Source organism: Chenopodium quinoa, unplaced genomic scaffold, assembly GCF_001683475.1.
Source record: "Chenopodium quinoa cultivar QQ74 unplaced genomic scaffold, ASM168347v1, whole genome shotgun sequence".
NCBI lineage: Eukaryota > Viridiplantae > Streptophyta > Magnoliopsida > Caryophyllales > Amaranthaceae > Chenopodium > Chenopodium quinoa.
The window spans coordinates 2,090,996-2,102,860 of NW_018745170.1; the positions used below are offsets into that span (position 1 = coordinate 2,090,996).

The 11,865-nt window shown below is 34.3% G+C and overlaps 1 protein-coding gene across 1 annotated transcript; it reads right to left on the reverse strand.

Annotated features, from left to right (window-relative positions):
• Positions 1 to 7,707: 7,707 nt before the first annotated feature.
• On the reverse strand, positions 7,708 to 10,306 carry LOC110710238 (F-box/FBD/LRR-repeat protein At1g16930-like; the record flags this gene model as incomplete). The annotated part of the gene is made up of 1 exon (XM_021888511.1): positions 7,708 to 10,306. A coding segment is annotated over one exon (1,353 nt), but the record flags the coding sequence as incomplete, so codon positions are not given.
• Positions 10,307 to 11,865: the final 1,559 nt, after the last annotated feature.

Sequence of the window (11,865 nt, forward strand, 5' to 3'; positions counted from 1 at the left end):
TCATACAAATGAGCAGGCAAGTAATTTATGTGCCCAGAGTACTGTATAGAGTACTGTATTTACCCTGCTAGGTGATCACATAGCCATCTAGAATTCAATAGTTGTGAAGCGTTAAATTGTGTTAAGTGCATATTGATTTATAGTAAAGGGTGAATACACAAGTAGTCATTTGAAATCAAAGAAGATATAGAAGTGATAACTCCCCTGTTTGAGGGGATTCTAGTTTTATCTTCTATTTGCAATTGAAAACAGTAGTTAGTGATGATTAATAACTTTGTATAATACCCAACTTTGGAGTATGCCATAAGGCTTAAATGCTTAAATGATATTGAGGTAAATAACAATTTCCAAACTGAACCTTTTTTTTCTTGTTTTCTTTTTCCTGTTCTCTCATCCTTTTCTTAAATTTTAACTATGTCAATAGCTTCAGGCTTTATAGTATATTATAGACTAGCCAAGAAAAGGAAGAAAGTAAATGCAGACAGGGTAAAGATTTAGCTACGTTAATAAGGGAGCCTAGGGTGGAACAGAAAAGAATGTGTGTTCAAGGCAGTTGCTTTGTTCCCCAAGAAAGTGTTTAGTTGGGTGGAAAACAAATTTCAGGAAAGTGATATTTCCCATTTTTCTTTGTTTGGTTTGTAAGGGGGTGGGAAACAGTTCCCCAGGGTGGTGGAAAACCTTTTCCTTTTGTAAGCCGTGAAAGCCAAAATTTCCACCCTACTCCTTTTCGTCCCATCCACCCCACCCCCGCCCGCCATCCTCTCCACTACAATTTTATTATTTTTTTCTTACTTTTCTTGAAGGAACCAAACAAAGGAAAAGTAGTTTACAAATATTTTTTTTCTCTTAAAAAAGTGTATGCCATGGTAAATCATTTTTCACTGGAAATGTTTTCCATCAAACCAAGTGGAGATTAAGAGTCAAAAGGATGTTATTTAGGAAGAGGGAAATGAAAAAGTCAAAAGGCATAAAGCCTAGCTGCATTTGCTTATTTATTTGATTCACATGTTTAGGGAGCTGGTATGAGTATTAGAAAATGTGTAGGAAGTATAGCTTGGAGTCTTAAGAGATTTATTGCAATTTCGATCCCATGGAACTGATAGTCTGATACAACCCTAAGTGGACAAAATCTAGAACATTCTTAATTTGCTAGGTATTTGCCTAATTTTGTTGAGTATATATATATGTCTTGCTATAATTCTAAGCCCTAATCACTGGATTATATATATATATATATATATTTAAATCAATTTATCAGTGTAAGATTTTAGTTGATTCCTGTGTAAACATATGGGAAGCTAAGTGATGTGATAACATATTTTTAAGAGATGGGAATTTATTGGTATTAGAATTTTCAAGATGAACAGGTGCTGGCTGTATGAATTATGAACCATGATGGATTTCCAATTGATCAGCTTCAAGATGGTTATAGTAGCTGCTCAACTGATCTTAACTGTAAGTGGTTAAATCAAACAAGATAAAGATGATGATAATTCGGAATGATTTACCTTTTCCAATAAATAAAAAATAAAAAAAAATCCTATGTACAATGTATGTACCATAATAAAAATGTACGAATAAAAGAAAAAAAAAAAAAAAAAAATTCTAAGTACAATGTACCATAATTTTTGTTTTCTTATCAATCAATGACTTATATACTAAAAGACACACAAACAATAACACGTGTTATCTCCAGGTGTGTCCTTAGTGTTTTTTTTTTTTTTAAATAAAATTTTATTAAGTAAACAAATCTTATACAAAAATAATTCCCTTATACAATACTAATTTTGTGCCCGGACGATGCCCGGTTGATAAAAGTTTAGGATACACTCTTTGGATTGAATGTTAAATACGGTCATATAATTCCTTTTAATAATGCGGAAAATTAGACGTACTGGAATTATATTTTGTTGAATTGAGATTATTTTTACTGAAATGAAATTATTTTCAACAAAACTAAAATATTTTTCCTGATTAAAACTTATTTTCATTAATTATCTATTATTTTTGTAAATAAATTAAATATATTATAAATCTAATATATATATCTACAATTTAAATGTTATCTACCTAAGAAATTGAAAGAGAATAAACATAAGAACGTTCAAGTTAAAAATTGTGAAAAAAAAAGTTCAATTAACATATATGAAAAGTGATAAAATACATAAAAATCACGTTCAATTTAAATAAAAATTATTTAGTTTTGGATTAGATAAAAATAATAATGTAATAATAAAAGTGATATAAAAAAAAATATACATTAAAAATAAACTAATAAAAAAATTTAAAAAATCCCTATAATTAAAAATAAGAAATTAATGTTGTGAAATAGGGAGAAACATGAGATATTGAGAGAGGATTAACGTGTATTCTACTTGTATTTTACATATCATGGAGGTGTATATATATATATATATATATATATATATATATATATATATATATATATATATATATATATATATATATATATATATATATATAGTACAATTAATAGGGTTTGCTTGGAGAATAATAAACCCTAAAATCTAGAAAGTTCCGGAATGATACAAGAGTATAATGGACATCTACAAATATATTTCATAACACTCACCTTTGGATGTCCATTATCGAAAACTGTGTCTCGTTAAAACTTTATTAGGAAAAACCCTGTGCGATAAAAACTTAATGAAGGAAAAAAAAAAGTACAAACATTCTTCGTAATACGCTCGAGATGCTGCCTTATTAAAAACCTTATCAGGAAAACCCAATGTGGGACAAAACCATGGTCAAGGGAAAAAGAGTGCAGCGTGTATTTTTCTTTCCCTGATGAATACATAATTTGAGATCTTCTAGTGTCACAGCAATGAATCCAATATGTTGGATATCTTCTCATATGTAGTAAAATATCACTCGTTGATCTTCGATCCTCCTAATTGAAATTGCATCTTCAAGTCTTCACGTGAACATGTGAAGTGTCTTCATTTCACCATACATGTGTTTATCTCTAATATCATTATTTCAAATCTCTGTTTAATAGTTGATTTAAAGGTTGAACTTATGCGGTTATGACTTCTTTTGGAAGTCATTAATAATAAATATTGATAATCATTATTTGATCAAACATTCGTTAATAATAATTTGATGACAAAACTTGATATTATTAATGTCGTTCTTCAATCTCATATGAATTATAATATAACACATGTAATTATATACGCTAATCATGATTCTTCTGGACCATAAGAAAACATTCTCACGCATAAGTATTCCATTGATATTTTATAGACGTTTCATAATTGACATGATAGCTCTCTTGCAAATACAAATAGTAAATCTCATTAACTCTCATATGCTCAAATTTCAGGTTGAGATGTCAATGATGTAATTACATAGACTTCTCAAGAATTTGATAATAATTGCAATATTCAAGATATAAACTTTGTAGGGCTGGATATTAAAATACGTCGTATATAAGTTCTTCAGGAACTATTCTTACATGATTCATAATGTGCAATTAAATCTGTGTCATCAATAATTTCATCGCAATTATAAGCCTATTGAAATATAAATATCTCTTTATAATTTTTCATCAAAGTTTAAAGTTGTAAATATGTCTTACTATACTTTGAATGAACATTTACATACACCACAATTATTATATTATAAGAAACTAATGCATGCAATATAATATAGAAAACATGATAACATATTTAACAAAATATACAATGAGTAATGCATCTAACAACTTCTTACATATGCAATAAATAATCCATTACCCTACGACTCACACATGCACATGAACATAAGACTCAAAATGATGCAAGACATTGTACAGTGTGGATTTTAAAATCCATATTTCATTGGACTTTTGGTCCATAATAAACTTTTGATCATTTTATGTCGACATCAAAATGAACATATATATTTTAGATCCCTTATTCACTAGTCCATTCTATCATGCATATGCATATTATTTATCGGTTTCATAGTATACTGGTATTATAAAATTCAGTAAGACATAATTTCGCATACTAATTTACTATGATATCTAAATACATCTCCCATTGGTACCATTATAACCTTTTTCATATTATAAGCCATCTATTATAATTCTCAAATATCTATATATACAACTTCTATTTGGGGTATTTCATACATTATGGTATTTATATACTATTACACTGTAAAAAGTGTTAACTGCACTATATTGCCACATATCATATCTTTATTTTGGAACCGATCATATAACCTACACTTCAGGTGTAGTGATTCAAGTATAATTGACAAGATTTTATCTCAATGTATACACATAATTGACTATGACCAAAATGTATCTTCAACGTTATGCAACGTGAGTCATAATTGAATACAAATCAAATCATAAATGTGCAACATATCTTGATAATATATAGACAAAGTTAGCGTGTAACTTTTCAAACTACCATTATAGGGATCATCAATTTATTTTTTTTTATTTTTTTTTCCAACTTTTGCTAATTCATTTCTCCCTAAATTGGTAAAATATCTCATTTATAGGGGCGTCTAATTTTATACCAACTTAGTATACAAATTTGCATTAAAATTCATTTCATTGGGAGGATCACAATAAAAAAAAATAATCTCTTAAAAGATTTGTATTAAACAAGATTTATCTCTTATGGAGAACAATTTCAATGAAGAATCATTTCTTCATTAACTTTACATTGCATATGTATTTTTATACATTTTCCATATTATGTTCTCTTCTGGAGATCAATGTCAAGGGGGAGACATGTGTTGTGTAGTTGTACATTTTTCCTTCTTCTCCTATTTCTCATGTGCCAACTATAATAGCCCCAATTAAAAGAATTAGTATACTAGCGTAAATCACTTGCTTGCTTGTAATTCTACTAGGTGGTGATCTTCTGGATCTTTAAAGACTCAAATAGTGTATTTGATGAGCTCCTTGTCACCTAACACTTGATAATAATATATAAGTTATATTGGTGAACTTCTGATCACCTATTATTCTTTCGTATATATAAAAATCAAAACCTATTAACTCTTGAAATTTTCATCAACACAAATTATTGTAGCTCAATCTCAATGTTATGTCTTGCCATTCAATTCATTTCATATACCTAAAATTGAGAGAGTGTCAGCACATTATCAAATGAAACTTCAGGTTTTCATATATACTTGTATGTGGAGTATAATATCACTTGACATAATTCTTGATACAAAAAATAACTATTACTATTAATTGTGAGTAAACTTGGCAATCCTGGCCAGACCCGAATGACCTGACTCATGACCTGAAATTGACCCAAAAACATCAACTCGAAAATGACCTAAAACCCAAAATTGACCCGACTCAACCCATACCCTACCCGAAAACGAAGTTGACCTAATCCTAACCCGACACCTAAACTGACTCGACCCGAAGTTGACCTGACCCGAAATTGACCCGAAGTGTTTGATCCGAACAAACCCATTACTCGAAATTGACCTAAACAGACACGATATCCAAAATATACCAAACTAAAATTACTTTCTAATTAAACAAAAAATGCCTGGTGACAAAAATTACTCAATTTTTTCATCTTTAATCGTAGCCAAGCTAATAAACCGAATTGATAATTCTTAGAAAAAATTGCTTTAAATAATACCACCTTTCACCTGTCCACTAAAAACAAGTCGACCTTTTGATTATCTCTAAATAATACCACCTTTGGGGGGTGTCCGCTTTAAACAAGTTGTAACCTGTTAGTAACCTGGTAAATAGGTCATGTATGACACGTGTCAATGTTTTATTAGTTTGACAATTTAATTTGTTTTTTTTAAATTTTTTTTATAATAATTAAAAGATATTTAATACGAAGTAATATTAATCACATTAGTATTATTTTTTTTATTGGTTTTGTAAATTTAATTTGATTTTTTAAGAATTATTTAATATTTTAATTTTTAAAATATAAAATAATAATAATAATAATAATAATAATAATAATAATAATAATTAATAAAAAAATAAACCACCCAACCACTTCCCCCACCAGTTGGTAACTAGCAGCCCCCTTTCCCCACTCCAGCGGCCGACGATCGGTATCCCCCAGCGCCAACCAACCCCTTCTCGGTATCCTCAACAACAACAACATTTGCACATTTTGCTATCTATCGCCCCTCCCCTAAACACCAGACACACCGAAGTCCAGCAGCAGCCACGGCCAACCGCGCAGCCAGACGAAGTGCCCAGCCACATCAACCATCTTGGGCAGAAACTGAATCGTGCAACCCTTGCGCGTTTCAACCACCACCCCTCCACACTGTTGCCGCTCCAACACCTCGCAACCAAGGTCCGGTTGGAAATTTTTCGAGGGTGGGTGATGGATTTTAGGGAGTTTCCGTGGGTAAGGGATATGAATTTCGGGTAGGGTTTGCTAGTTCAGGGGAAGAGGGAAGAGGGAAAGAAGGGAAGGATCGACACGAGCGTCGGTGCCGGAGAGGGGATCTAGGTGTGGCCGGCACCGGCGAGCAGGGAGTGGGGCGCGCCGGAGAAAGGGAAGTCGGTGGCAACTGGTGGGGTTTTTTTTTAAAAAAAAATTATTTTAATTATATTAATTACTAACCATAATTAAAGTTCTAATTAAGAGTTAATTATAGTGTTAAACGAAGTTATTAAAAAAATCAAAAGGTTAACCGATCATTAAGGTTGCAGGTAAAAAATCTTGTTTAAAGCGGACACCCCCAAAGGTGGTATTATTTAGAGATAATGAAAAGGTCGACTTGTTTTTAGCGAACGGGTGAAAGGTGGTATTATTTAAAGCAATATTTCCTAATTCTTATTATAACAATAACAAAATATAAAATTATTAATTTGAGCTTGATCCACAAATGGAACAACTCGACATGATCTAACTTGATTTCAACCCGACCCGAATATGACTCGAACATATTTGACTGGACCCGAATATGACCCGAACATACTTGACCCAAAAATGGTCTGACTCGAAATGACCCAACCCGAAACTGACCCGATACCTGACCCGAATCATACCCAAAATGACCCAGCCCGACCCGATGTTAAATGACCGACTCGAACTACCCATTTGCCAGATCTAATTGTGGGTTATAACCTTAGGGGGTGGCAATGAGGTGGGCTATTTAATTATATTGGTGTAAATTACATCAATTGGTTGTTAGGAGGGGATTGGAACCTAATCACCTAGAATACACATTTGGTAGCTATAAATGGGCTTTTAATAATAAGACGTCCGGGCCTTGGTCAATTTCCAGCCTTATCCAATTTATGGGACAAGTTTTATAACAATTGGTGTAAATTTCATTATTCAGACGTTTGCCTCGAATCACCTAGAATGCAATGCACATTTTTGATTGGAAACTAGACCCCTAATTCATCTTTTAGACTCTGTTCCTATGTTTGACAACTAAAGCAACCTAATGCTACATTATGTCTTCTCTTCTCATGACACTAACTCTTGCATCTTCTCTTGTGTTCCACCTTGAGCTCGTGTTATTGGTCGTCAAAACCATTAGTTAGTTCTTTATTTTTGGTCGGTTGTTGCTGGGATTATAATTTAGATGTAGGGTTTATGGTCAGATGTTTTATTACAGCAGCAACTTTTGACCCTTTTAATTATCGGCAATTTCCTGTTTATATCTTTGATCACTTTAAAACGTCAATCTAGGAGTACTCTAGGTATTTCCATCATTAAAATTGGGGATTCGTTGGTCATTTTGCCTATGTAACATGTTCCTAAGCCCACGTTGACTCGGCTGAACGCGTAAGACAACGAAGTTAATGCCAATTCCTTCCGTCAACTCACTTTACCTTCTTCATCCTCTCTCCTCAAGCTTCCTACCTTCATTCATCAATGGCAGCTGCATAGAAACACCACCTCCACCTTTCTCTCTCCACCAGTCTCCACCCACCGTTCACTAACACCATGTTCTTGGTAACCCCTACTCTTTCGATTAACCAAGCCCTTACTTTCACCTTTTATTCCTCGGATTTTCGTTTAATTCAAGCCACCGGAGGTGGTGTCGGTTGACAGTTTAACGGAGGAAGATAGTGGTGTCGGTGGACATGATGATTTGAAGTGGTGTCGGTGGTAGCTTCAATGGAGCTTTAATGAAGAAAATAAGCGGCATTTACAAATCGGTTTCCTACCTGTCTATATGCCCCCCCCCAACTGACTCATCAGGATCTAACTCTAAAGGCTGAGTTGGCGAAATAGATTGACGAACTAAAGCAATCAAAAAGATTAACTGGGCACCCCCCCTTCAATTATCAATTGATTTCCTCCCTTTCCACCAGCGTTTGTTTTGACGGAAAATAAATCTAATGGAAAATGAATTTCCATTTTCTGAAAGGAAAACTCAAATTTGGTTTAGTTTTCTTTTGTTTGTTTGTAAGGAAAACATGGAAGATGAGAAAGAGCTTAAAGATGAGTGATGCGCGGAAAACATGGAATATCATGTTTGTTTAGGGAAAATGTTTGGGCCTATATGGAAAAGTGTTTTCCGGTCCTATTTTTTATTTTATGGGCCGGTTTAAACAAACATCAGAAAACAGGAAATGTATTTTTCAGAAAAGGCTTTTCCCTTGAAACAAACACACCCACATTTATAGATGTACTTCAGAGTTCATACTACATACACTAAGGCATTAACAAATAAATGAATTACCCCGCATAACCATATAAAGAGAAGTAAAGTAGTAAACGATCTTGAATATATCATATAAACCTTACAGAAAAGAGTAAAATACATTGCAAGGCTACGATACCTTGATTGGCTTGATACATATCCAAAACTACATATCCTCCCTTTCTAGAAACATTGTTATGCCAAAATCAAAACTACATGTAATTATACATAAACCAAAAATCAATCAGAACTTAGTAGTCAATACCTGCAAGTCTGCAACGCATATGCTAGAATGTTGCATTTGGAAAACAGATTGCATATGTCAGGTGTATTCACTCAAATATATTTGACATGTAAGGAATTTACCTTCTACAGCATTACCTGATGCAGTGACAGACGTACCAGAAACCACAACCTCACACGTCGAGGAGCTCCTTGGAAGGTTTAACATTGACCTACAAAACTGACATTCCTTCCACACTGCATACGCTTTTTCACGTTCATTTTCAATATATGCCCCATCCACTGTACAAAATTGTACAAGAAGCTTTTCCAAAAGAATTGCATTACTCAGAATGTATGCTAGAAGCCTGAGTTCATCATCAATGCCCTTTAGTCCCGTTATTAGTATAGTCTTTAGCTTACTTACTAAACAATCTGGAACTGAATCCGGTGCACACCAGCTTATTTTCTCCTTTTTATCATAAATTGAGCATAATTGGACCGCAAGATGCTCTAAGTTGGGAAAACAATTTAAAGAAATCAGCAAATCCTTAAAGCAATTTGTTTCAAGACGGGTTAAATTTGAGAAAATTGGCAGATTCAAATAATTAAAATATCTCATAATATTGGTCCAACTCTCTAGCTTCAGCTCAAGTTTGCTAACACTAGATAATCCTCCAACAAACTTGGTCATCTGGCAAATATATTCTTTTTGTGGTCCAGATAATGAGCCGTAATCCTGCTTATCCTCCTCATCATCTTCTGATTCCAGCCCATAATCCAATTGAATACAGGCTTTGACTAATGTAGATGGATTCTGGAGAAAGAAGTAGATTGAATTCCAATCTTGAATTTTAAGCTTTGCCAATTTGGGAGCATCAATATATACTCTAGTGTTCCGGGTATTGCTTAGCATACTTATAGACAATGACTTCAAGTTGGAAGCAATTATATTCACAACATGACTAGACCTATCTAGATCGAAGACTAAATCCAAATGTTCCAAAAGTGAGGAAGACATAATTAAAGTCTCCAAACAAAGAGGGAAATCATCAAGTAGGTTTAGGGAAAGCTTCTTCAAATTAGGGAGATTAACACACAAATTTTTAGTTTTGGGCAATTCAAGCAAACCCTGTAATGTCAAAGTTACCAAAGATTGAGAATTGAACAGAACAGCGGGTAATGAAAAGGAAACATCGTACCCTGCAATTACACTGATATTTTCCACATTTCGGCTGCAAACTTGGAAGAACAATGATTCTGCTTCTGATACACTAATTGCAGGAGAATGGAACCCCTCTTCGAGAGTGAGACCAAAGTAGTGGAGTTTCCGACAAATAAGCTGGCGTAGGATGTAGCTGATTTTGGCCGTGGATATTGATCGATCGTAATCATAGAGATCAACGCAGGTGACGCCGGTCCATTTTGGCCGTAGTATTTCATGATTTTGCAATCACCCCTTCTCAATTTTTCCATCAGTCTCACCCTTAACTACACTCTGTTTTTTTTCTTCTTCTTTTTAGGTCTTTTTTCATGAGTTTACAGAAGAAGGCAAAGAAAGGAGGCTAGTCCAGTGACCAAAATTGTCCAAATCAAGTGGGCTGTGGACATAAGAATACCTATTTGATCATGGGACAAGTCGGACCGGAACAAGGCTAAAAATGCACATTTTGTACCTAAGCTTTTGGTCGAGTCGGGTGCCAGTCTGGTCAGGTCCAAGTTGGGTCTGAATAAGGTGTGCTTAAGCATTTATTCTGGAGTAACTCAAATTTTCAATTATTCTGGAGTAATCCTAACTTTAGGGTGCATTGAACTTTTGGACTTTTGCTTCTTTTGATCCCAACTAGGGGTTTGCACAGGTCCAAAATCGGACTGGACGACACTGAAACTTGTTGGATTGAAAGACCGAAATCTAAACTTTTTGAAGACCGATGATAGGAGCTAAAAAAAATCCAATCCAGGTCGGACCAAACTTGTTTTTACAGGTCCGGTCCATTTTTTTAGATTTGTTGGACCTGTTTCAACAAGTCTTTTGTTAATTTCCCTTGAAACCATGGTTACATAACATATTATGAGTAGCACTTTATATAAGCCTAGTAAGAAGTCCATTAAGTTAAAAAACTGCAAGTCAACAATGTTTATAGGACTACAAGTCTACAATACATTTAATGCATCTTACTCGTACTATTTAAGTACTTAAGCTTAACAGATTACAAAAGTTCACCAAAATATGAAATAATTTGAGTTTTATGCTTAAACCAGATCATTCTAGTTTAGACCGGACTAGAAACTTGAAATCTTCAATATTCTTGGACCGAAAACCGGACTGAAATTAATTGGTACGGTCCGGTCTGGTTCAGGTCAAAAATAGGGTTGGACCTATGCACACCCCTAACTCCGGCCTAGCCCTATGAGGCATGAGTCGTTGACTGGAGGCATAGTGTATGGATGCCAGTTGATTTTGACTATTTGTAGGTCAAAGGAAATTGACCAGACACCCTCCTTTCTTTTCCCTTCTTCCCTAATAAACTCCAATTCAAATTCTCAAAAAAATACAGAGAGAGTAATAGTGAAGACTGAAGAGTTATACAAAAATTGACAATGGGTGATAGCAAAATACTGAAATACTACATCAGAAAACGAAGCAGAAGGTCAACCGAAGATGAAGAAACAAAAGACAGGTTGAGTTCACTTCCAGACGCCATTCTCACCGACATTCTCTCCCGCCTCACAATCCATTCCGCCGCCACCACCTCCGTCTTATCCCACCGTTGGCGCCACCTCTGGACCACCATCACCCGCCTCAAACTCGGTGTTCACGAAACTGACGAAAGTACAAAATCCAACGGTTCCACCACAATCGACCATATCCTACGCCAGATTACCTCTCCGAAACTCCTAGCTTTCGATCTCGATTATTCCTCAATGCTATCCGTTATTCCGAGATTCAGTGAGTCAGAACCATGGTTCAGTGAAATTTGTCGCCGAAATGTGGAGAATTTCACTCTCAAT